The sequence below is a fragment of the Lithobates pipiens genome, unplaced genomic scaffold (genome assembly GCF_037356315.1).
Source record: "Lithobates pipiens isolate NorthernLeopardFrog02 unplaced genomic scaffold, aLitPip1_a1.2 Scaffold_16, whole genome shotgun sequence".
NCBI classification, from domain to species: domain Eukaryota; kingdom Metazoa; phylum Chordata; class Amphibia; order Anura; family Ranidae; genus Lithobates; species Lithobates pipiens.
In genome coordinates, this window is record NW_027507748.1 from 37518699 (window position 1) to 37546369 (window position 27671).

At 44.1% G+C, this 27671-nt stretch overlaps 1 protein-coding gene across 1 annotated transcript in view; it reads left to right on the top strand.

Annotated features, from left to right (window-relative positions):
- Nucleotides 1-22997, top strand: part of STYXL2 (serine/threonine/tyrosine interacting like 2) — a 150826-nt gene extending 127829 nt beyond the window's left edge. Inside the window, exons 4-6 of the mRNA XM_077479744.1 lie at nucleotides 2843-3074; nucleotides 9559-9776; nucleotides 19539-22997. Of these exons, the coding sequence (XP_077335870.1) occupies nucleotides 2843-3074; nucleotides 9559-9776; nucleotides 19539-22252 (3164 nt within the window). The 3' untranslated portion in view covers nucleotides 22253-22997. The remainder of the gene's footprint in view (nucleotides 1-2842; nucleotides 3075-9558; nucleotides 9777-19538) is intronic.
- Nucleotides 22998-27671: the final 4674 nt, after the last annotated feature.

The following is a 27671-nucleotide window of genomic DNA, read 5'->3' on the forward strand; positions in this document are numbered from 1 at the left end:
CGAGAGCAATAACTCTAGGGATAGACCTCCTCTGTAACTTTAAATTGGTAAAAATTTTAAAAGGTGTCGCCTATGGAGATTTTTAAGTATCATAGTTTGTCGCCATTCCACCAGCAATTTTAAAGAGTGACGTGTTAGTATCTATTTACTCTACGTAACACCATCTTTTATGTTTTTCCCAAAAATTGGGGTTATTTATTGTTTTTTGCATTAAAATTCTGTGTATTTTTTCCAAATAAATTGCATTTGAAAAACTGCTATGCAAATACCATGTGACAATATAATGTTTGGGGTTTCTAAGTTATTTTCTAGCAAAAAAATACTTATTTTTACTTGTAAAAAAAAAGTGCCAGAGAAGGCCTGGTCCTTAGGCTGCTTTCACACTGGGGCGGGAGCGGCGTCGGCGGTAAAGTGCCGCTATTTTTAGCGGCGCTTTACCGTCGTTTTAGCGGCGGTCTGCGAGCGCTAGCGGGGTGGTTTTAACCCCCGCTAGCGGCCGAAAACCCGCCGCGGCGCTTTGCCGGCGGTATTGCCGCGGTGTCCCATTGATTGCAATGGGTAGGAGCGGTTTAGGAGCGGTGAATACACCGCTCCTTCACCGCTCCAAAGATGCGGCTAGCAGGACTTTTTTCACCGTCCTGCCAGCGCATCGCTCCAGTGTGAAAGCCCTCCGGCTTTCACACTGGAGTGAAAGGGGCCGGTTTTTTTCAGGCGCTACACAGGCGCTATTTTTAGCGCTGTAACGCCTGAATACCGCCCCAGTGTGAAAGCAGCCTTAGAGACTTCTTTTGCATGTTTCTTGCACATAGGGCAGCCCATTAATATTACTAGGCTGCCCTAAATGCGACACAAGGGAACGTGCAAGACTGGAAGCAAGCTCTGTCTTGCATAGGTGTGAATGGAGCCTTAGTCTGGGTGTAAGGCTCCATTCACATCTAAAAAAATGCGTGTTGCACTTGCGGTGCCATTCATTGGTAATGGCACTCTAAATGTGGCCAGTAAACGCATGCGTCAAAAAGCATGACAAAAGTGCTAAAACACGTGGTTATAAAACACGCAAAGCTTGGCGCCCAAAAAGGCATCAGATTTCCCACCACAGTCACACTATAAGTCGCTAATCACCTCCATTACTAGTATAGTGTCTGTATGGATCGGTATCTTGATCATGATCAGAACTATACTAGTGTCCCCAAAACCACAGCTTGGTTTTTACCCAAGACATGCAACAGAATACATTTTGGCCTAAATTTATGAAAAAAATGTATTTTGTTGAATATACAAGAAAGGAGGACCTTCACCTTGCCAATGTCCAACTATTAGAGAAAAATGATTGAGAAAGTAGAATATACTATCTCAAAAAAGCAATGGAATTTATGGGCACAACATGAGGCAGTACATTTAAAAGCAAAAAAATCTTTATTACAATTATTGTTAAAACCACACACATAATAAAATCATGACAACACCCTCTACTTAACACTGGGTCAATAAGTACCCAATCACAGACATGGGGCATGGATCCAATCGTATAAGACGTATGAAGGTCGATCATTGTAGAAGACAATATAAGTAGATATCAAGAGTCAAGCCAATAACTCCTCCATGCATGCTTGTCAATGCGTTTCACAAAAATTTGCCTTTTCAGGACAGTTAGGTAGGTGCTGATTGACCTTGAAAAAAAGATTCTGGACAGGAACATATCCTAAGAGCGGACCAAGGGGCCACCCAAAGGGAGATCAAAGGTACCAGATAATAATGTCATCCAAATTCCAACACCGAGCCGACGGGAGCCCCCCTCCCAAGGTAGCCAAAATCTCTGGCCACAGAGGGAGGAAGTTGATATTAATTGAATGGAGGCTGGTAAATATACCAGAAAGTATAGGTGGGTGCACAATAGAGCTCCAATTTTAGATGTTTACAAGTGCAGCGAGGCCCCAAACAGTAGGTGAACATATGATGTGTATGGGGTACATCCACCAGAGGCTGGAGTTAAGCATTTTAAGGCCACAACCCCACAACAACCCTCCACACAGATTGTCTTCTTAGAACATTTTCAAAATGGGGCTTGCTTGTCACCAGGTACAGGGTAAAAATACCTTATTGTATTGGATGAGACCCCAGACAGAGAAAGTATCCCCCCCGCCTATGAGCTCACGAGTAGAACTTAGCCAACTGCCCAATAGGGTGGGGGAACCTCCATTGAAAGATCCACACATCTATGGTGTCCCCTCCGGTAACACGTACTGCCTCATGTTGTGCCCATAAAGTCTGTTGCTTTTTTTAGATAGTATATTCTACTTACTCAATCCCTTTTTCTCTATGTTTTAGAATAGATATTAGAAATATTGTTTTTTTGGTGTGTATGTTTCCAAAATGGTGGTCTTGTTTATATTATACACTTCCTTTTATATATTTAAAAAAAAAAAAAACAGGAGTGATCAAATATTAGCAAAAGAAAGCTCTATTTGCGTGGAAAAAAAATGATATAAATGTCATTTGGCTGGACCATGCCTGTATGAAATGTGTTGATATAGGCACTGCACTCTCTGCAGTCTCTAATGACATGAAACACAATTCTCCTGGCAGGCATAGACCAAATGATCTTTGCCTTGGCTTTAGGTCAAACAAGGAAGCTGGTGATTGGTTGACTTTAAGAAGGGAAATTTAAAATTCTATTGATCTTGTAGAAATAGATTCTCCTCTTTAGATGTTCTGGCTTTCAAAGGTAGATGAATGCCTCTATGTTATCATATCCTGGACAAGGACAGATATTAATAAATGTGTGGTGGGGGTACAGGTCCTCTTTATCCATGTACTGATACATGACTTCCTACCATTACAGAGCTGAAACCCAAGGAGGTGAAGATAGAGCCACTGAGCCCGGAGCTCCTGGAGACCCCTGAACAGCTTCTGGTGGAGGACCTCTACAACCGAGTCAAGGACAAGATTGATGACCGCAGCTTGTTCAACACCCCCTGTGTTATGGATCTACAGAGAGAACTGCTGAAAGACCACCTGGACCATCCCCTGAATGAGGTGGATGAAGTCTGGCCTAACGTCTTCATCTCTGAAAAGTGAGTTCACACTGGCAGACTGATAGGGTGTTCGACCTGGCCATAGGGGGCGCTGTCTCCTCTGGTAGGCATGGAAACACAGTCTGGGTGGGTGTTTTAGGGTTACTTTCTCTTGGAGCCAGCCCAGTGGGAGTGTCACTCTTGCTGTGCCTTTTGTCGACTCCATGGTCCTGGTCTTCCTGACCAGCCCCCAGAACGCCTATGGCCTGGGGTGCGGATCCACCCGGCTTTATGTCTTGGGGCTGGCTAGCCCAAGGCGAGGAAACGAAGGAAGGAATTCGGAAGTGGTCTGGTGCCGTCTCAAGTTGTGGAGAGGCCCAGCAACTTCGTAGTTATCTAGGGGAGGACTCTTCAGAAGAAGGCCACGCGAGGGTTGGCTTCTTAGCAAGAGCCTGGTAAAGTTGAAGGACCTAAGTGAATCCAATCTCGTGCAGTATCGCCAGACCGGCTACAAGATACTGGTACCACACGAGTGTTCTATAAGTTTTCCAGTTTCCTTGTTCATGTTTTACAACAAAGTCTGTGGCAGAGACTTTTTCTTGACTCAAGCACCTTGTTGGCTGCTAGGCCTTGTGAGAGAAGGGCTATCCAACTAGAGTGAACATCCAGTTGTGAATGGCTATTCTCTGGATTTATTCAAAGTAAGAAAGTTCTTTATACTGACTTTGACACTAAGAGTACTTGGACTTTTCACCTAACCCTCTGATCCTATACTAAGAGACTGTTGTTAACTACGTTCTTGCAAATAAAAATCCCTTTGAGCGGATCTGTCATCAGTCTCTAAAGTTTCTGGGCCATCTACCACGGGAAACCCCTAGACGCAAATCGAGGTGAAGAAGGTAATGGTAAGCCCATTAAAATAAGCCGCTCCTTCGGGGATCAGTGCTATATCTATTTCTGTGCTGGTGTCAGTGCTATCTATCTCGGTGCTTCTTTATCTTTGTGCTGGTGTCGGTCCTCTTTATCTCGGTGCTGGTGTCAGTGTTCTCTATCTCTGTGCTGGTGTCAGTGTTCTCTATCTCTGTGCTGTTGACAGTGCTCACAATCTGGGTGCTGGTGTCAGTGTTCTCTATCTCTGTGCTGGTGTCGGTGTTCTCTATCTTGGTGCTGGTGTCAGTGTTCTCTATCTCGGTGCTGGTGTTAGTGTTCTCTATCACGGTGCTGGTGTCAGTGCTCTCTATCATGGTGCTGGTGTCAGTGTTCTCTATCTTGGTGCTGGTGTCAATGCTCTCTATCTCGGTGCTGGTGTCAGTGCTCTCTATCTCGGTGCTGGTGTCAGTGTTCTCTATATTGGTGCTGGTGTCAATGCTCTCTATCTCGGTGCTGGTGTCAGTGCTCTCTATCTTGGTGCTGGTGTCAGTGCTCTCTATCTCGGTGCTGGTGTCATCAAGGGAGGTAGCAGCAAAAAGAAGCCAATCAGCAGGCAGTGCTAACGCAGGATGCAGAGCACCCGGCCCACCATGGCTGAGGATCAGCACTGGACTGGGCTAGGACCTATCAACCCTGCAGTTAAGCCCTGCATATATGGGGTAAGGGCAGGGTGGAGGGAGGGGTCAGGGGCTGTCAATCACAGGTTGGCTCACTGGCACAGGATTGAGCTGCCCTTACTGTGGCACTGATAACCAGGAGGGAGCGGGGGGGGGGCTGGGGCAGGGGTGGATATAAAGGCCATTGGCTGTGGCTAAGGGAGGCTGAAGGAGCAGGGATGGGGCTGGCTCTCTCTCATCCTGGTGGTCACTGGCTGCAGAAGGGGTTGTGACCTGGTAGCTGTGCTGCGCCTCTCCCTGCAGCTGGAGCCCCGGATCTCCCCCCTTGATTGACAGCTCCAGAGAGGGGCGGCCCGGACACCTCTTCCGCTCTTCTCTCCTACCTCTTCCTTCCATCGGCTCCATACAGCCCTGGCGAGGCTTCCTCCCCAGCGGGACCCTCCTCTTCCCTTCTGCTTACCATTAAGATGCTGGATGCATCCTCCAGGTGTGCGGGGATCGCTCACTCAGCATTCCAGTGGGAGGTGATGGGGGGGGGGGGGGATCTGTGTCTCTGGAGCAGCAGGAATATTCATTTGTATTATTTTGCTCTGGCTGCTGGAATGAGACGCCTCCCCTTCTCATCCCCTGGACAACACCGTGCTGGTCTTGGCTCCTTCCCAAGACACAGCCATGGCTCCATCCTCTCTCTACACGGAGCTCACAGACATTAACCCTCTGCTCGCCAGAGAGCATCACCACTGGAGCGCAATGCCGCCGCAGCAGCATTGTTGTCAGTAGAGGCGGCTCTTCAATTAGGCAAATTAGGTGGTTGCAAGGCCCCTGTAAGTGTGAGGCCTTAAGCGACCGCCTACTTTGCCTAATTAGAGAGCCACCTCTGCTCAGCAGTCCAATCCCCGTGCCTTTTACAGAATATCAGTCTGTCCCTGTTGTTTTTCCTGGAGGGAAGTGGCTTCTTTGCTGCCCTTCTCAACACCAGGCCATCCTCCAAAAGTCTTCTCCTCATTGTGAATGCAGATGGATTCACACCTGCCTGCTGCCATTCCTGAGCAAGCTCTGCACTGGTGGTGCCCCTATCCTGCAGCTGAATCAACTGTAGGAGACGGTCCTGGCACTTCTTAACAAATGCAGTGGAAATGTTTTTTTTGGCATTAAGTTCATTTTCATGGCAAAGAGGTACTTGAAATTCATCTGATCAGTCTTCATAACGTTCTGGAGTATAAGCAAATTGCCATCATAAAAACTGAGGCAGCAAACGTTGTAAAAATTAATATTTGTGTAATTTTCAGAACATTTGGCCACGGCTGTAAAGGCATAAGTCCCAATACTGTTGATAATTTAGTATAGTATAGATAGATAGATACTGTAGCCAGATATAGATGGATAAATATGATACAATAGGTATGATAGACAGATAGGAAAGATAGATATTTAGCAGGGACATGCGGTGAGGGCAGTGGCTGGTGAGGCACCGGCTAGTATCAGAGCCAGATACACACAGGTTACATACGCTGCGAACGTTAGAGCGAGAGCAATAATTATAGCACTAGACCTCCTCTGTAACTCTAAACATGTAACCTGTAAACAAAAAAATTAAAAGCGTCACCTATGAAGATTTGTAAAGCCCCATACACACTATCAGATTATCTGCTGAGTTTTTCCTTCAGATTTACCAAAACCATATAATATGAGGACAAACCTTAGGAGTTTCAATGTGTATGCAATCAGGCAGGCCCTTCTATTACATGGTTTTGGTAAATCTTAAGGAAAAACTCAGCAGATAATCTGATAGTGTGTATGGGGCTTTAGTAACAAAGTTTGGTGCCATTCCACGAGTTTGTGCAATTTTAAAGCATGACATGGTAGGTACCTAACATTATACATTTCACATTATATTAAAAAAATCAGGCTAAATTTAGTGTTTTTTTTTTTCATATTCATGAAACAGTTATTCCCCCCCCCCCAAAAAAATGTGTTGAAAAATTGCTGCGCAAATAACGTGTAACATAAAAAATTGCCATGACCATCATTTTATTCCCTAGGGTGTCTGCTAATAAAAATATATTTTTGGGGGGGGTCTGAGTAATTTTCTAGCAAAAAAATTATGATTTTTTTTACATGTAGGAGAGAAGCGTCAGAATTGGCCTGGGTGGCAAGGGGTTAATTACCATAAGTAATATACAAATAATTATTATATATCCTTTTTTAAGGTAATTTACTATATTTTCAAAAACTGTACTCAAGAAGGTGGCTTAACAGACAAATTACTGAAGTTTGAAGTTATAACTTCCAACCAGTAATTTCACAGTAAATAGATAAATAATAAATTATTATGTTATAACTTGTAGCATAATAATATTGATTTAGCTTAATTAAAACAATATCTTTTCAGCAAGCAGCAAATTCTCATTCTCTTAACTGTGTGAGAAAAACATGGGATTATGGGTAATCCTTATATCCACAAACCCATGCTTTTTCCTTCTAGTGTAAAGAGTTTACAACCACTTTTATTACAGGTAAGCATATAATTAGGCTTGCCTGTAGCTACACTGAATATCTCCTAAACCTGCACGGTTAGGAGATATCCCTGTATTTGCATGTGCTGACGTCAATGGCACATGCGCACTTAAGCAAACTGACGTGCCGCAGCTTCAGTTGCACTGTGCCATTAGCAGCGCGGGAGTGACGTCATCGCGGTTCCGGCCAATCACAGCGCCAGAGCCGCGATAATCGTAAGTACCCCCCCCCCCCACCGGGGAGATGTCGGTCACCAGAGCAGTGAATAAGGACCGCTGCGGGGGCTTCGATCTTAGGTAAGTAATTCATAATGAGCTAGTATGCTATGCATACTAGCTCATTATGCCTTCATCTTGCAGGTCTTTTTTTTTCTTTAAATTTTTTTTTAAAAGGGTTTACAACCACTTTAAGAGGGTTGGGCTGGAAGTTTGTTTTTTAGACACATGCCCTCTTCTACGACACTGCAATGAGAGGACAGCCTCCACTGCGGCGATTTTATTGGGCAGCTTGTGTACTTTACCATTGGTCCAAGGCTCCAAGCTGTCCATTGAGCTCAGTGCCTCTGACAAGAAGTAAGAGGTGAGCTCCACTGTGAACTCATCCTCTCATGCCATGTACACACAATCGGAATTATGGTCGGAAAAAGGTCTGATGCTTTTCCCGACGGAATTCCGAAGGAATTCCGCTCAAGCTGTCTTGTATACCCACGGTCACACCAAATTCCGACTGCCAAGAACGCGGTGACGTGCAACACCTACGTCAGGACTAGAAAAAAGAAGTTCAATACCTGGTAGCCAATAGCTTCCATCTCGTAGTTGAATCTGAGCATGCGTGAGTTTTTGCACGTCGGAAATTGCATACACACGATCGGAATTTCCATTGGGAAAATTGAGAACACGCTCTCAAATTTTTGCTGGCGGGAATTCGGCCATCTAAATTCCGATGGAGCATACACACTGTCGCATTTTCCGATGAAAAGCTCTCATCGGTCTTTTGCTGGCCAAAATTCCGATCGCGTGTACGCGGCATTAGTCTGCTGCCATCAGAGTGTGCCAGCTTGTATTTAAACTGGTCGCTCTGTATGTAGCTTCTGACAGGCTGTGCAAGAAGCCCCATATCTCCAGGAGCTATAGGTGGCAGGAGCCCCACATTTTGACCAGTGGGTGGGGTAGGACTTCAATTACCTAACCCCACAGAGCTACGTCCCTCAAAGCTCTGTTTATTTGGGGGGGAATTTTTTTTTTCTATATTCATGGCTGGTGAGGTTCTGCCCCAGATAGATAGATAGATAGATAGATACTGTAGATAGATACTGTAGATAGATACTGTAGATAGATAGATAGATAGATAGATAGATAGATAGATAGATAGATAGATAGATAGATAGATAGATACTGTAGATAGATAGATAGATAATAGATAGATAGATAGACAGATAGATAGATACATAGATACATAGATAGATAGGCAGATACTGTAGATAGATAGATAGATAGATAGATAGATAGATAGATAGATAGATAGATAGATAGATAGATAGATAGATAGATAGATAGATAGATAGATAGATACATAGATAGATAGATAGATACATACATAGATACATAGATACATAGATGATAGATAGATAGATACATAGATGATAGATGATACTGTAGATAGACAGAGATGGAAGGATAGATATAGACATCACACATGTGTTGATGATTCCCCAGGATGGAGCGCACGGCTCGGTAATATCCGTCTATAACACTGTAATGGCACACCGCGGCTCACCTTTATTCGGCACATTATGGTGTAATCAGGCCAGAGATTTCTCATTGCCGGACTGTGTCATTGGAAGGGCTGATCTCTGGAATACGGCTCTATTCACCAGTAATGTTCCAGGGGAAAGCAGCAGGCCAGGCTCAGACAATGAGGCCACGCTGTCACTGACAATGGTAATGATGGAGCTGTGTATATATATACAATAATCGCTAACACAGAACACGCCGCGTTCTTTAATGTGAAACTCATTCCAGATAGAAATACAAGATTTCACTTTTTCCGCCTGCTTCATTGAGGCTTCATTTTCTCGGTTATATTTCATTACTTTTCTTTCTCGTATTTCAAGCTTCTCCTTGGCTTTGTTGCGCCCTTCCATCTCCCTCCCAGAATAAACGACAGCTGGAATCAGCCTAACATGATTGTAAATGGACAGTGCAGCTCACAGACCCCTCACTATAACAGCAGTATGCATGGGGGACATTTTTTTTATGTTTTAAGAGGTATCTCTTAAATTCATGATTTTTTTTTTTTTTTTTTACAGTTTTTGGAATGGTAAAGAACAATAGCCCTGTCATCACTATGTCTTAGCTAATAAGGCTCCACCAATAATGAAAACATGACTTTTTGGATGGACTGCCTCTTTAAATCCATAGGAGCCGTGTTAGTGGATCACGTGACCTTTTACAGGTGCCTGACTTCCTCTTGTATTTTAGGAGCGTGGCTGTCAACAAGGGGCGCCTGAAGCGGATGGGCATCACTCACATTCTGAATGCCGGGCACAACACCACAGTGTTTACCGGGCCCGAATTCTACAAGGGAATGGAGGTCCAGTACATGGGCGTTGAAGTCGATGACTTTCCCGAATGCGACATCTCAAAGTTTTTCAGACCGGCTGCTGAGTTCCTTGATGAAGCTTTGCTCACCTACAGGGGTAATTATTATTTATGTGTGTGCATTCATTTTTTTATGAAAGGATCATTCAAGGGGGAGGAGAGGAGTGGAGAGGACAAAACATGAAAGGAGGAGAGAAGAAGTGAGAGGAGATGGGTGGAAGAAACAAGAGATGAGAGAAAGAGAGAGTGGTGGAGGGCATACGGGAGGAGAGGAGTAGAGAGGACAAGAGATCAGAGGAGGAGAGAAGAAGTGAGAGGAGATGGTTGGAGGAAACAAGAGATGATAAAAAGAGAGAGTGGTGGAGGGCATACGGGAGGAGAAGAGAGGAATGGAGTGGAGGAGTCATTAAATGAGAGGAAGAAAGGGGAAAAGAGTGTAGATAAGGAAGGAGACAGGTAAAAGAGAGAGGAGACGAGTGGAGGGCACATGTGAAGAGAGTAGTGGAGGGGACATGAGATTAGAGTCAAGCGTTGGAGAGGTGAGGGGAGGAAAATGGGGACAGGGAGGAAGAATGAGGTGAGTAGAAGAAAGGAGTGCAGGGGACAAGAGATGAGTGAAAAGGACAAGAGATTATAGTATAGGACAAGAGATGAGAAGGGAGGAGAGGCCTAGAGGGCAGAAGAGATGAGAGGAGGTAATAGGAAAGAAGAGGAGATGAGTGGAGGGATCAAGAGATAAGAGAAGGAGAAGGGAGTGGAGAAAAAGAGAGGAGAGGAGGGCACAAAAAGGGGAGAGGAGTGGAGGAGACAAAAGATTACAGGAGGAGAAGGGAAGTGATTGAAAAGGGCAAGAGATGAGACAAATAGAGTGGAGATTGGGGAAGAGAACAAGAATTAGAATTTAGTGAAAGAGAGATCAGAGGGGTGGGGGGCACAAGTGAGGAGAAGAGTGGGGGGCACAAGAGATTGGAGAAGAGAGGGGAGGAGAATTGGGACAGCGAGGAAGGAAGAGGTGAGGAGAGGAGAAGAAAGGTGTGGAGGGGACATGAGATGAGTGGAAAGTACAAGAGATGATGGTATAGGTCAACTAATGAGAGTGAAGTAGAAAAGAGGTGAGGAGAAAAAGGGAGAGGACTAGAGGACAAAGGAGGCAAGAGGAGGAGATAGGAAAGAAGAAGAGATGCATGGACGGAACAAAAGATAGGAGGAGAGAGGAGAGGAGGACATAAGAGGAGAGAAGTAGCAGAGGCAAGAGATGAGAGGAGGAGAGAGGAAAAGTAGAGATGAGTGAAGGGGACAAGAGATGAGAAACAGAGAGCAGAGTGAAGGGCACAATAGTAGAAAGGAGTGGAGGGGTCAAAAGATGAGAGGAGGAGAAGAGAAAAGAGAGATGATGATTAGTGAAGGGGACAAATTATGAGAGGAGAAAAGGGCAAATAGGAAGGAGATGAGTGAAGGGGACAATAAATTAGTGAAAGAAATAGGGCAGGAGTGAAGGGGACAGGGGAGCGAGGAAAACGAGACAGGTAGGAAGGGAAAGGAGGGGAAAGAAGTGGAGGGGACAGGAGATGAGAGGACTGGAAGAGACAAGAGATTAGAGTAAAGAATAGGAGCGGAAAAGGGGAACAAGACAATGAGAAAAGAAGAGATGAAGAGAAAAGGGTAAAGTAGTGAAGATGTGAAAGAGAGTAGTAGAGGGGGCAAGAGAGTGTAGCACCCTGGTGTTTAGGCAGGGTTGCTAATAATTTTGTCCTGGCTAATTGTTAGAAGATCCACTGATTCCTCTCCAATTCTGGAATTGCCGCACCTTTTCTCTTCTGTCACTAGGTGGCACTGTGGCCGTTGGCATTAGATCGACAAGGACTTAGCAAGGTCAGATTATGAATGGATGGGGTGCCTCAGCCAATTGGCAGGGGTTTCTTTAATTCCTTGGCCTGCTGGGAGAGCCTATTTATTTGGGTGGAGTCAAGTGATTGGGGTTCTGTGCCTCCTGGACAGCTGTCTAGGTGGATGTGTGTTATGCCGCCCAGGGTTGCTAGGCCGGAAGCCAGAGGCCTATCCCGGGGACACCTGGCTGCAAGGCTGCCTGAGTCCTATCCAGGAGCAGGAGAAGCAGCGTAGGATTGGGACTGCAGGATTGGAGTCCAACCAAGTTGTGAAAGTTCAACCGGATGGGGAACCAGTTGTGGTCAGAGGTAAAGGAGAAGCAGTCGCTACTAAGGGACCATCCACCTTATTACCAGAGACTACTGTGAGTAAGCTTGAGCAAGTACCATAACAGTCTTCTCACCAGCCGGGGACAGTGAAGAAGTGGCAAAGCTTCAGCGAGTGACAAGCCAGGGACCCAGCAGGTTATCGGGGGTGACGCTTGAGGAGTGTACAGTGGGATAGCTGTGGAAGAGCTCAGGGAATCCAGTGACTGGGATCTGGAAGTCTAGTGAGAGGCTGGGAGCTCAGTGAGTGAAGACCTACAGTGGGATACTGTGAGATAAGAGAAGAACTATTCTGTATTACCAAGAGTTATGTACTCAAAAATGTGTGGCCTCAGAAAATAATGTTTAGTGAATATAAAATGTAAAATAAAAAATATATATATATAAATATAAAGAATATAAAATGTAGAAAAACATTTGTACCATCATCTGAGGCTAAATAGAATAGAAGTTTGGGAGTTTGGAACCCAACCAGAACTCACCAGAGGCAAGGGAGCAGGCGTATTTTTCCTACACTGTACCAAGATAGTCCACCTGCTCCCTTGCCTCTGGTGAGTTCTGGTTGGGGTTTAAACTCCCAAACTTCTATTCCAAGAGTTATGTATGACTACTTTTAGTGACTATTACAAGTTCAGTTGCCATAGGAGACAGCGTCTCCTACCTATATAGATGTGGCACCCGGCTGGAGGCCTTTTCACTGTATAACTGTCTACCTATAGTGTCTCGGAGTCTGCCAATTAACATTGCATCTACCTAAGGGTGTCCTGGCCCTAACCCGCTCTCCCACGGTTATTGTTAACTGACAATAAATCTCTTGTTCGCATTCAAAAAGTGACTGGTGCCCATCATTTCCATCTTGCATCACACCCACCATGCCTGGTAACCCACTCTGCAAGGAAGGATGTCAGCTCTCCCTAACGCTTGAGGTCACCGTCAGGCCCCTAGAGGCCCCGGAGGTTGCTACAAGAGGAAAAGAGAGGGAAAGAGAGGAGATAAGTGAAAGGAACAATCGATGAGAGGAGGAGGAGGAGGAGAAAGGACAATAAATTAGAAGATGCTGGGGACAAAAGAAGAGAAGAAGAGAGAGGAAATGAGTGGAGGGGACAAAAAATAAGTAAAAGGGAGAGGAGATAAGTGGAGGGCACAAGAGGGTAGATGAGTTAAAGGGACAAGGGATGAGAGAGGAAAGGAGAGGTGAAAATGAGTGACAGGCTCAAGGGAGGAGAGGAGTGGAGGGAAAAAAGAGATTTAAGTATAGGACAGGGCAACAGAGTGGAGAAGAAGAGGGACAGGGAAGAAGGCAGAGTCGAAGAATGGAGGGGACAGGAGATGAGAGAAGTGGAGGGGACAAGAGTTATGAGAACTGAAGAGGAGAGAATGTATGAAAAAAAGCAGAGAGGAGGGGGGATAAGGAAGAATAAGAGAAACGAGGTGAGGAGATGAGAGAAGAGGAGGGAAGGGGTAGAACATAGGGGCTTGGAGGGTGGAAGGACAGGAGATAAGAAGACATGAGAGCAGGGTAGGGATGGAGAAGATAGGAAGGAAAAGGAGAGAGTAGAGGAGTGAGCAGGAGATGAGAGAAGTAGAGGGGACAAGAGATGTGAGAAATGGAGAGGAGAGAACGTATGAGAAAAAGCAGAGAGGAGGGGAGGATAAGGAAGAATAAGAGAAAAGAGGTGAGAAGATGAGGGAAGAGGAGGGAAGGGGTAGAACATAGGGGCTTGGAGGCTGGGGGGACAGGTGATAAGAAGATCTAAGAAGAGATGGAGAAGATAGGAAAGAAAAGGAGAGAGTAGAGGAGTGAGCAGGAGATGAGAGAAGTGGATGGGACAAGAGATGTGAGAACTGCAGAGGAGAGAATGTATGAAAAAAAGCAGAGAGGAGGGGGGGATAAGGAAGAATAAGAGAAAAGAGGTGAGGAGATGAGAGAAGAGGAGGGAAGGGGTAGAACATAGGGGCTTGGAGGGTGGGAGGACAGGAGATAAGAAGACATGAGAGCAGGGTAGGGATGGAGAAGATAGGAAGGAAAAGGAGAGAGTAGAGGAGTGAGCAGGAGATGAGATGATCAGTAGGGCAGTAGAAGAAGGGAGAAAGATGAAAAGGAAGAGGACAGGGGACAGGAGATGAGAAGGTGGAGAGCTGATAGGAGGAGAGGAACATAGGGTGGAGGAGTGAGGAGATACACATTTGTTCTAGTTTTGTAAATGTTCTATTAAACTGTCAGACTGGCCTGTACTATAGGGGTTGATTTACTAAAGACAAATAGGGGGTTATTTACTAAAGGAAAATCCACTTTGCACTGAAAGTGCACTTGGAAGTAAAGTCGCTGTAGATCCGAGGGGGACATGCAAGGAAAATAAAAAAAAATGCATTTTAGCTTGCACATGATTGGATGATAAAACCAGCAGAGCTTCCCCTCATTTCAGATCTACCCCTTATATTTACAGCGACTGCACTTCCAAGTGCACTTGCAGTGCAAAGTGGAGTTGCCTTTCGTAAATAACCCCCATAGACTGTGCAAGTGCAGTTGCTCCAGAGCTTAGTAAATGAGGTAAGGCTTTACTTTTCAAAGAATACCCAATCACATGCAAGGGAAAAAAAAAAAAAACAGCATTTTTGCTTGCACATGATTGGATGATGTCAGCAGAGCTTCTGCTCATTTACTAATCTGTGAAGCAACTACACTTTACAAAGTGCACAGTCTATTTGCCTTTAGTAAATCAACCCCATTGTCTTCATCAATGAAGATATACTTCTGTACGCAATCCTGATTTTTGCACATGCTTGATTCTCGTTCCTCTGAACACATAAGCTGCTGTTGTGTTTATGAGCGGAGTTGCGCACACCACAAGAGCTGCCACCACCAGTCCCTTCTCGGAGAGAGAGGCCCCTGTGTCCACAAAACAGATAAAAATACCCTGCTGCTGCTTGACAGACCTGAAATTGGGTGATGAATCATCAGGGGTTTCAGCGATATTTTAGGCTTAACAATAACAAAGGATAAAAATAAAATTGCAGTATAATAATATAATTTACAGTCAGATCTCGGTTTTCTGGAAGTAGTTTGACTCTGCGCCTGAGCACACACAAGTTACTCTGTGCTACTGCAGGACTCCGCTTGAATAGAACTCTGGGTGGAACAAGCTAGATATTCAGCTGGAATATAACACTTTCTTTATTACACCTCAAGTTACCCAACACAGGTTTTCACAACTAAATAAAAACTTTTACAGAGCTTAAAGTGGTATTACAATTTCATATAAACTAGGGTTGCACCAGTACCCATACTGGTATAGGTGCCGATACCGAGTATTTTCACGAGTAAAAATAATAAACTTTATTTTATTTATTGCCTTTAACCACTTGACCTCCTGAACATTTACCCCTATTCATGACCAGGCCATTTTTTTGTGCGTTACTTTAACTGACAATTGCGTGAACATGCGATGTTGTACCCAAATAACATTTATGTCATTTTTTTTCCCCCCCGCAAATAGAGTTTTCTTTTGGCGGTATTTGATCATCACTGTGCGCTATAAACAAAAAAAGAACAACATGAAAAAAAAAAAAACAATGTTTTTACTTTATGCTATAACACATATCCAATAAAAACTTTTAAAAAAAAAAAACAAATTTCTTCATAATTTGAATCCAATATCGTTGCTACATTGGTATTGCTATAACGTTTGCATAAACCAATCAATATACACTTATTGTGATTTTTTTTTTTAATCAAAAACATTTGATCATCACTGTGCACTATAAACAAAAAAGACCAACATGAAAAAAAAAACAATGTTTTTACTTTATGCTATAACACATATTCAATAAAAAGATTAAAAAAAAAAAAAAAAATTCTTCATAATTTAAATCCAATATGATTGCTACATTGCTACATTGGTATTGCTATAACGTTTGCATAAACCAATCAATATACACTTATTGGGATTTTTTTTTTTTATCAAAAACATGTAGATGTTTTTGATAAAAAAAATAAATTAAAAAATCCCAATAAGTGTATATTGATTGGTTTATGCAAACGTTACCGCATCTACAAACTATGGGATATATTTATGGACTTTTAATTTATTTATTTAATACTAGTAATGGTGGAGATAAATTACTTATGGTGGGACTGCGATAGCAGGACTGCGATATTGCGGCAGATAATCAGACACTGGCGCTTTTGACACTTTGCGGCAACCAGGGACACTAATACAGTGATCAGTGCTAAAAAATATGCACTGTACTAATGACACTGGCTGGGAAAGGGTTAAACATCTAGGGCGATCAAAGGGTTAAATGTGTGCCTAACCAGTGTTTTTGTATTTACTGCGGGATGCTTTCACCCAGTGATGTGCAGGATTGTATTCTCTGCTTTGCAGGGAAACAAAATTCAGTACATCCCAGCTGACGGGACAGAGCTCTGCTTTGTTTACATACAGTAGCTCACAAAAGTGAGTACACCCCTCAATAAAATTGAAAGAAAAAAAAAACGAAAAAAAAAAAAAACGGGGTGGGAGGGTGATAGATAGATACACTCACACAAAAGTGAGTACACCCCTCACATTTTTGTAAATATTTTATTCTATCTTTTCATGTGACAACACTGAAGAAATTACACTTTGCTACAATGTAAAGTAGTGAGTGTACAGCTTGTATAACAGTGTAAATTTGCTGCCCCTTCAAAATAACTCAACATACAACCGTTAATGTCTAAACCGCTGGCAACAAAAGTGAGTACACCCCTAAGTAAAAAAAAAATTGGGCCCAAAGTGTCAATCTTTGCCATTTGCACGGGTTGACCTTGTCCAGGCATCGTTCTTGTCACATGCACAGTAAAAGTAAATATTCCCAATGGGGACACAGCAAAAGGACACATAAGGCAATTTAAACATGACTATGGTTCTAACCCACAAAATCGAAAAAACTGTTTGGCTGCACTTGGGCTTCAAAGACTGAAAAAATCACCAATGCTATTTCAAGTAAAGGTGGCCAAGGAAAGTAGAGGGCAGTCAAACATTCAGATATGATCTGGCGGCTGGCCAACCATAGGCATTTGTCCTGGTTGACAAGTACCTATTTCATTTAGCCTATAGAGGGTAGGAGAGATACATTGCTGACACTTTAGAAGAAGCATCCATGACACTCAAATTCAAGAACTATGCTGGGTTTTCTAATAAAAAAGCAAAGCACTACCTGCATGCTTATTGTCTGTAAAGAAAAAACAAAACAAAGCAATGGTGGGATGGAGTAGAAACGGCTGCCTTAAATGGGATAATGTGCTGAATGTTACGTTGTCACCTCCACCAAAATATGGAGGTCATTACGTTAAATGTAACATCAGAGTGACAATTGCAATAACTCTAGCTCTGTGAAAATGTCAAATGTTGCTACATAAAAAAAACAAATTGGATATTGTAAAGAAGTCTGCACACTTATCATTTCCATTGATGTAAACCAGGGGTCTCCAAACTTTTTAAACAAAGGACCAGATTACTGTCCTCCAGGCTTTAGGGGGGTTGGAATAGGGCCACTGGGATTAGAAAATTTTCTAGTGTCCAGAATCCTGCCCCATCGTTGGTATCAGTGGGAAGAATTCTGGCCCATAGTTGGTATCAATGGAAGGAATTATGCCCCATCGTTGATGTCAATAGAAATAATTTTGCCCCATCTATGATGTTAGTGGGAGGAATAGTGCCCCATTGCTGGTGTTAGCGACAGGAAGTATTCCCCATTGTTGGTGTCAGCCCCAAGGACCAAATAAAGGTGAGCAAAGAGCTGCATCTGTTCCCCAGGATGCAGTTTGGAGACCACTGATTTATTTATCAGGATTACCAACAGACGATTTTGAGAAAGAGAGAGAAGAAAAAATATAAGATTTCTCATTTTGTGTCCTGGTGGTGACCAACATCACAGGAATTTCTTCAGACATGAAAGTGGACTTACAAAAGTTCTTATCCTTTCCCACCATATTAAAGAAGTGTTTTTAACCACTTGAGATCCGCGCTACAGCCAAATGACGGCTACAGCGCGGATCTCCTTTGCCGGGACTACGTCTATTGACGTTGTCCCGTGCACGAGCGGCCTGCGCGCCCCCTGAGGGGCGCGCGCGGCGTGCTCTGTGATCGGCGAGTCCATGAGACTCGCCTGATCACCGATCCGTGCAAGGGGTCGATCCGACCCCTTATCACGTGATCAGCTGTCAGCCAATGACAGCTGATCATGTGATATAACGGAGCCGGCAATCGGCTATTATTCCTCCTCGCGCTGACAGCGCGAGGAGAAAAAAAAAGCCGATCACCGGCGGCCGTGATCGGGACATCAGTCCTGATCACGGCCAGCCCTGCTAGTGCCCACCTGCCCCCTGCCAGTGCCCACCTGCCCCCTGCAGTGCCAAATTTTTAAAAAGTAAGTGCCCCCCGTCAGTGCCACCCAGCCGTGCCCACAGTGCCACCCAGCAGTGCCCACAGTGCCACCCAGCAGTGCCCACAGTGCCACCCAGCAGTGCCCACAGTGCCACCCACAGTGCCACCCAGCAGTGCCCACAATCTGCCTCAAAGGTGCTACACCCCAGTGCCACTTATCCGTGCCCATCAGTGTCATCTACCAGTGCCCAGCAGTGCCGCCCATCAGTGCCCAGCAGTGCCACCTATCAGAGCCACCTATTAGTGCCACCTATCAGTGCCCATCAGTCCCATCTATCAGTGGTACCTATCAGTGCTCATCCGTGCCACCCATCCATGCCACCCACCCGTGCCACCCATCCGTGCCCATCTTTGCCCATCAGTGCCGCCTTATCTGTGCCCATCGGTGCCGCCTTATCTGTGCCTATTAGTGCCGCCTTAACTATGCCTATCAGTGCCCACCAGTGCAGCCTATCAGTGCCCACCAATGCAGCCTATCAGTGCCCACCAATGCAGCCCATCAGTGCCCACCAGTGCAGCCTATCAGTGCCGCCTAATCAGCGCACTTCAATGAAGGAGAAAAATGACCCGTTTGCTAAATTTTATAACAAACTATTAAACATGATTTTTTTTTTTTTGCATCTTTTTTTGTTTGTTTAGCAAAATATAAAACTCCGAGCTGTAACTAAATACCACCAAAAGAAAGCTCTATTTGTGGGAAAAAAATGATAAAAATTTCATTTGGGTACAGTGTTGTATGCCCGCGCAATTGTCATTCAAAGTGCATCAGCGCTGAAAGCTGAAAATTGGTCTTGGACTGAGGGGGGTTAGGGTGCCCAGTAAGCAAGTGGTTAATGGATGAGTGTGTCTTCTTTGGAGAGTTCTCCTTTTGTCATTGTCCATTGTCACTAGAACAGAAAGCGAGGAAGATCCTTCCACGTGGAAAAACAGACAGCCATAAAAGCCCAACAGGGCTTGAGTCCTTAAAGTATCAAGCTTTTACAAAGATACTAAATTTACACCTGACCGACGAGGGGTCTCAAAAAGTTTCCGCACTTTTTAAAATTTATTAGACTTTTAAAAAAGTGCAGAAACGTTTTGAAGAACCTTCGTACAAATACAAACCTAAAAAAAATCAACTAACATCTAAAATTTTGTCAAGTTATATTTTATTTCAGATATTTGCAACTTTCAGAGTAATGACAATCTCAATTCTTTTTTTCTTTTTTTTTTTTTACAGGTAAAGTTTTGGTGAACAGTGAGATGGGCATGAGTCGATCAGCAGTCCTGGTTTCAGCGTACTTGATGATCTTTCACCACATGACCATTCTAGAAGCCCTAATGACGTTACGCAAAAAGCGAGCAATCTACCCCAACGATGGCTTTATTAAACAGCTTAGAGAACTTAATGAAACCTTGCTTGAGGAACGTGAATATTTTGATGTAGATGACGATGATGATAATACCAGTCAAGGTTCCGTCATACAAGCCAAGGCACATTCGATAGTGGTAGAGGAAGAAGATGTGGAGAGTGTCATTAGTGCCAAGGCTCACTCTATCAGCGTGGAGGAAGAAGATACAAATAGCGTCATGGGCAGTGCCATGAGCATGATGGGAAAGTCAAGTGTGGTTTCAAAACAGCCTACACTCATTGACGAAGATGAAGAAGAAAAACTGTATGAAGAATGGAGAAGAAAACAAGGGCTTCCACCTAAAGAGCTACCAACAATAGAAAGTGGACAAGGCCCTCAACTTCCAGAAGACGCAGATGAAGATTATGTCCGGCAGATGATTTACAACTGGCAGAAAGAAAACAGTAAATATCAATCGCTCGACCCTGGAGATGACATAAGTTCTCTAATGAGTGAGAGAAGATATTCACCAAGTGAAATAAGCGATGTGGAAAGCGTTACCTCTCAGGAGATTCGGATGCTGAAACAGCAATTTGCTGCAAGTAGAATGAAAAAGGGGAGATCGGATTCCGTATCTACAGATAGTACCTGGGACATGTGGAATGAAAGACTCTTAGAAATTGAAAAGGAAGCCAAGACTAAGGCTGAGAAAGGGGATAAAATTAAAGTCAAGGACATTGATGAGGAAAGTCTTTGCTCAGAGGGAGGTTCCCTGTTCAACTTTTGCAAAAACAACAAAAGTAAACTTACTCCACTGGAGAGGTGGAAGGTTAAAAGAATACAGTTTGGTTTCCATAAAAAGGATTCAGAAGCTTCTGATTCTCAAAGCAAAGATGAAAACAAGAAGAGAGAAGATGATGAAACCAGCCAGTCGGATGTTGATGTAAAAGCTTACCAAGAATGGAAGTTAAAACAACAAAAGAAAGTGGGCAATGAAAATAAAGATGAAATTGTCGAAATTGCCAAAGGTGAAGACAGCGCAACTGTTAAACGCAGGCAGAGGAGGGTTGAGCTCCTGGAACGCTCCAAGCAGAACTTAGAGGAGAGCCAATCTATTTGTGGTTGGGATAATGAAAGTTCATTGAGCGGTACTATCCCATTAGCTGCTCTTTTTGCTGGTGCCCAGTCGGCTAGTGGTGCTAGTGACACAGCGTCTGTGTTAAGCATGCAAAGCAACAGATCACGGGTGTCTCAGGCAAGTCAAGCACAGGTACCCCTAGCTCCTCCACCCAATCTGCCTCCTGGTGCTGGAGATGCCATTGCCATCACAAGCATTCAAAACTGGATAGCAAATGTGGTGAATGAAACCATTGCTCAAAAAACGAATGAGATCATGATGATGTCCCGAGCTTCCTCAGCTATGAGTATGGCTTCTGGAGATCTTGGAAGAAGAATGGATGACGACAGATCTTCAATACTTGGCGGAGCTGATGGGTCCCGCCTGTCTGGTTCTGGGCTGCAACAAAGGGACTTTAAGAGTACGGACTCTGTGTTATCTTACAACACATCAATGAGTTCAAATACAAACATATCAAGTGCAAAGAGGAAGATCACCCAAACCAGTGTGCCTTTGTATGGACTCTTCATGGATGATGTTGACCTAAAAAAGCTTAACCAGAAAGAAAACGAATTGAGAGAGGAGCTCACAGAAAAATTAGCCCAGTATCGTAAGGAAAAAGTTGTGTCTGATAACAAGCGCAGCCATATGTACAAAAAGAAAAAGGCAAAAGACAATGACGAGGAAGAAAAGGAGAAGGAGAGCATCTCAAGTACAAACTATCAGAGTTCCCGACTGTCTACAAGTCGAGAGTGGGACAAAAGTGAAAAGGCTTCCTATTCAGGCAGTCAGTTTTACAGTTCCAAGAGTACCAGCTCTGAGCTGGAGAGGAATATTAGCAAATGGCTCAATAATGTGAAAACCGAAAGCAAAACAACATCAGAAAGTGAGAACATTTCAGAAAAGATTGCAAGGAGATCAGACCATCAGAGAGAGACAAATTCTGAAGTTGGTGAATACAGCAGGAGATCAACAGAAGAAGACAAAGATGCTTCTTCATCTTACCAGAGTTACAGAGACACCCAGCAATCTTCATCAAGGTTTTCAGCATCCTCAGAAGAAGAAAGCAACTACGTATGGAAGTCTAAAGCTCACAACTCTCAGTACATGAAGAACGAGAGCCCGGAACCCCACTTCAGTGACCATTCAGAAGACAGAAACGGATTGGATGACTTTGACCTCTCCAGCACTAGGAGAGCTAGAACAAGTCGTTTTCAAGATCTTGAAGATTCCAGTAAGACGGATTCATTTGATTTCAGCTCTAAAAGAAAATTTACTCCAAGTTCCAGGAAGAGTGAAGATGACGAGGACAAAGAGAATGGAAATCCAATGGAAAGTCAAAGTTCTGAGGGAAGATGGTCTCGTTATAGAAAGAACAAAGAGGAAGCAAAAGAAATGGATGATGATGATGCTATCATTGCTGCCTGGAGGAACAGGCAGGAGGAAGCCAAAGCAAGACTTAGAAGATGCAAAGAAGAAGACTAAATTTATGTACACCTACATGTCATCCAAAATATTCACACATCTTCATAAAATTCATAAACATGTGAACGTGGGCATCTCCATGAAGCTTAGATTTAGCTTTTTGCATCCTTTTGGATTCTCAGCGAGTTTAGCAAATCCTATTTATTTAATGCCACAGCTATATGCCAACCCAGACTAATACCATAAGATAGATAGCCACAAAGGTTATAGAAGGAGCCACACAGCAGGGGAAGGGTAAACATGAGTGTCAAGGCTTATCATATCCACACACACCCTACAACATTTCAAAGACACTAAAGTTATGTAGAGACCAATAAATGGCCCAAGAATCAACATGCATGTTTAAAAACCAGAACTGTGCTGGGTGAAAGTATACAGTTGGAGGGTCTGCCCACGATGCTCAGTTAAAAATAAGTGAACCCCAGGTGGTGGCTCCTACATTGAGTCCTGAACTACAATTTGGATGATTCACATGACGGTTGCAACACAAGGGTATTCATATAGCATCCATACATAGTCATACTGTATCTACATAACATTTCATGGCCACAAAGGCAGGGTGTAACGACATGCCCGGAAATTCTTGGGCGTAACCCCAAATCCTACACATTTTGTATACTTTTAAATAAAATGTGAATGTATTTTTTTATCCCCTAACCAAAAGAGAAGAGGTCTTCTTATGATAAAATGTGTTTACTATGCGGTTTACTTTTTTGACAATAAACATTTTTTGCTTTCTTGTCTACTATGGTCTCCATCAGTTATTCTGTGTGGTTTGCGTTTCCTGGCTTTATTAATAGAGGGCATTTTCAGGTTTGCTCAACTGGTATATTTGGCAAGACTTTGCTACCAAAGTGAGCACCTTGGGTAAGAAGTCATACACCTGAAACTTTCAGTTCCAGATTTGACTGATGATGGGTCAAAGGTATAGAGCTTACGGGTTTTGGAGCAATATGGCTCCCCCTTCTTCAGGGATCTGGGTGAGAATATTGGGTGTTATATGGTAATACAATAATATGGACCTTATTTGGTCATCCAAGGGGTTCAACTGCTCCTCCTTCTTAGGGGGTTTTGGTGAGAATGTTGGGTGTTATGTGGTAATATAGTAATATGGACCTTATGAGGTCCTCCAAGTGGTTCAACTGCTTCTTCAGGCCTGTAGGTTAGAATGTAGGGTGTTATATGGTAATACAATAATATGGACCTTATGAGGTCCTCTAAGTGGTTCAAATGCTCCTCATTCTGCAAGGCTCGAGTTGAGAATGTTGTGTGTAATATGGTGATACAATAATATAGACCTAATGAGGTCCTCCAAGTGGTTCAACTGCTCCTCCTCCAGGGCTGTAGGTGAGAATGTAGGGTGTTATATGGTAATACAATAATATGGACCTCATATGGTCCTCAAAGTGCTCCTCCTTCTTCAGGACTCTAGTTGAGAATTTTGGGTGTTATATGGTAATACAATAATATGGACCTGATATGTTCCTCAAAGTGGTACAACTGCTTCAGCACTCTAGTTAAGAATTGTGGGTGTTATATGGTAATACAATAATATGGACCTGATATAGTCTTGCAAGTGATTAAAGGCAAATGTCCAATATTATCGTTCAGCCCTGAAAAAGGTGCCCCTTACCACACACAATAAACCCACAGCCTGAAGGTGTCATGGTTATGCAATAGTTTGTCTGCTTACCTGTTTCCATGTGTTCATCTAGAGACCAGCCGACCCTCACCTGTCTGCTTTTGTAATCCATCCTCTGGCATGGCTCCACCCTAGCTCCTATCCTGTGCACTGCAGGCCAACCCTGCTGATCAACCTTTGTGTGTTAGCTTCCTGTTACCTACCGTGTGCTCTTCTGTTGTTCCGTTACCGACTTTGGCGTGTCCTTGACTACCCCTGTTTGCCTGTGATCCTGACCCTTTGGCGTGTCCCTGACTATTCCTGTCTGCTTGTGGCCCCGACCTTGGCTTTGTCCCTCACTATCCCTATCCTCCTGTTGCCTACTGTGGGTGTGAGCTGGGGGACTCTGGGGGTCACGACCTGGAGCCAGTTGCAGCCAAGTCCATCCTCACCACTAGAGGCGCTGGTGAACACCTGCTGGCTCTTAGACTCCGCGCCCCAGGGAATCTTACGCTCTAACCCCAGTGGGATCTGTCTCCCGTCCACAGCAGTCCGCAGTTGGGTCCACAACCTTACGGTGCACTCCTGATCCCTATGGTGTGCATCTGTCACCTAGCCTCAAGGTGACCTGACAGAGGGGCCAACACCCTGCCTGGCTACCTGTAGGATTTAAGCAGCCCAGGACCACCAAGAACCCAACAACCAGCCATTAGAAAGCCCCAGAGATGGAGACCTGAGTATGAAAAAAGAACCCTGAATCCTGTTCAGAGTTACCACAAACCCCCAAAAATCGTAGATTCCTGACTCAGTCATTTACCAGGGGTCCCAGATGAGTGTTCTCTGAGAACAAAGCAATCAGACTGTTGAGTAATGCTTTTTCTGTTTGCCATGTTACTAGCATTTTCAAGAGGTCATCAATTAAACCTACATATTTCCCTAAAGTAGAGCTAAAGGCAAACTTTTTGTTTTTCATTTTGGATAGAGTAAGGGAGGGTTATAACCCTGTCAGTTTCTTTTTCTATCTGTGTCCCATTGGGGACATTTTCCTTCACTTCCTGTCCCTTGGTCAAACCAGGAAGTGAGAGGAAATCCCTCCATAGTGAGGGAATCCCGGGTTGTCACCAGAACTAGTGTCCCTATTGGAAGGTTTCCCCTCTATTACTGTTTTGGTGTCAACCGAAAACTTGGGATTTTCCATTACTTTCACTTTCGGGGATAATTGTAAACTGTACAAATAGAGAGGGTGAATCTGCATAATGGGAGCACACACAGCAATACAAACCTGACAAGGGTTCTAATTCCTCTCCACTCTATCCAAAACGAAAATAAAGTTTTGCCTTTACTCACATTTTAAGTTCAAGTTTCCTTTAACAACTTGCTGTCCGCCCGTTGTACATGAATTGATGGGTGAAACTCTCCTGAGGGCAGGATGACATTTTAAAGCATCATTTTTTTTTAAGTGCTCTTGCATGCGCCCCGGCACGTGCCCGAGCACTTTACTGTGAGTGCACTGAGGAACAGTACAAGAAATTGTGTCATTCACCCCTCTACAGTATATGTCAGCTCAATCCTGTCTCTGTGACCTGTATATTAACCCCTTAACTCCCTTATCCTGCCTATCTGAGCATTAACCCTCCTCCTCTCCATTCTCCCACTGTATATGACCTTTACATTAAACCCTTCACCTCCTCCTCCCTCTATGCATGACCCATAATATTAATGTATCCAGTGCTCCATTACCAAGCACTATGTTTTAACCCCCTCAACACTAGCACGTTTCTACATTTCCAAAAGATGTGGCAAAAAATGAGATCATTTTGGCCACCAATGATGAGGGGGGGTAGTATAAAGTGTTTTGGGGTTTATCCGTGACACCTAGCCATTGCACGCAATGTGATTTGTTTTAGTTCTTTTATATCATAGGGATGAACTTCTGTCTGTAAATGAGGTCAGTTTAACCACTTAAAGACTAATGCCCCGTACACACAGATTTTCCAACAACAAAACCGTGGATTTTTTTCCGAAGGATGTTGGCTCAAACTTGTCTTGCATACACATGGTCACACAAATGGTGGCCCAAAATTCTGAACGTGGGAACACTGTGACACACAAGACGTACAACGAGCTGAGAAAAAGGAAGTTCAAAAGGCCAGTGCGGCTTCTTCTGCTTGATTCAGAGCATGCGTGAACTGTTGTGCAATGGACTTGTGTACACACAATCAGACTTTCCGACATCAAAGTTTTGTTGTCGGAAAATTTGGGAACCTGCTCTCAAACATTTGTGTGCGGAAATTCGAACCTCCAAACAATATATATATAAGCAGAGACCCTGCAGAATAAAATGGGGGTTGTTGCAATATTTTTTGTCACGCTGTATTTGCGCAGCGGTCTTTCAAACTTAATTTTTTGGGGGAAAAAAATACATTTCAATTAATAAAAATCTGAAAAATAAACAGTAAAGTTAGCCAGATTTTCCTGTATAATGTGAAAGATGATGTTACGCCTAGAATCGTGAGAGAATTGTTATCTTTATTCTAAGCAAAAAAATTGTGATTCTCATTTTAACCAGAATCGTGAAGCTCTAGTGTCTACTTACGAAAAAAGGAAAGGAAGTCATTTCAAGGGTTTTCCTACTGGGGTGGCGGGTTGGCAAGCCTAAATCATGGGTTCCCGAGCCGCCATCCCCGAGAATCATTGTGAAGAACGGAGCCGGCACTAGAGGAAGCAGAGCTGATGTTTCCTGTATAGTGCCGGCTCCTGTCACAGGCAGAGTGATACCAAATGTACTCTGCCTATGACAGGAGCGTTACAGGAAGAATTAGCTCTGCTCTCTACTGCAGCCGCATGCTTTCTCGAGCGCTGGCTTCTGTCACACTGATGCTTGGGGATGGTGGGTTGGAAACCAGCCAGCAGTACCAGCCAGCAGTACCCACCAGCAGTACCCACCAGCAGTACCAGCCAGCAGTACCCACCAGCAGTACCCACCAGCAGTACCAGCCAGCAGTACCAGCCAGCAGTATCCACCAGTAGTACCAGCCAGCCGTCCCCACCAGCTTGATGCCTGTGGATGGTGGTTTGGGAACCAGCCAGCAGTACCCACCAGCAGTACTAGCCAGCAGTACCAGCCAGCCATCCCCACCAGCTTGATGCTTGTGGATGGTGGGTTGGGATCCAGCCAGCAGTAACCACCAGCAGTACCCACCAGCAGTACCAGCTAGCAGTCATCACCAGCTTGATGCCTGTGGATGGTGGGTTGGGAACCAGCCAGCAGTACACAACAGCAGTACTAGCCAGCAGTACCAGCCAGCCTTCGCTGTCCAAGGACCTCGGCTATGGAATGCTCTACCAATCAACATCTGCCTGGAAGAAAACCACCTGGCTTTTAGGAAAAAAAGTCAAGACCTTCCTCTTCTATCTGATGATCAAAGCTCGTCACAGCGTCTTGAGGCGATTCAGTTCGCGTTGTGCGCTATACAAATATTTCATTCATTCATTCATTCACCAGCTTGATGCTCGTGGATGGTGGGTTGGGATCCAGCCAGCAATAACCACCAGCAACAACCAGCAGTACCCGCCAGCAGTGCCAGCTAGCAGTCCCCACCAGCTTGATGCATGTGGACGGTGGGTTGTAAACCAGCCAGCAGTACCCGCTAGGAAAATAGTACCAGCCAGCAGAACATACCAGCAGTTCCCAGCCAGCATTACCCACATTTGTTTTGTTTCCATTCATTATTTACATAAATTTGTTTTGTTAAATTAGTTTAATCTGTTTAATTCCTTTTTGTAAATTGTTTCTTT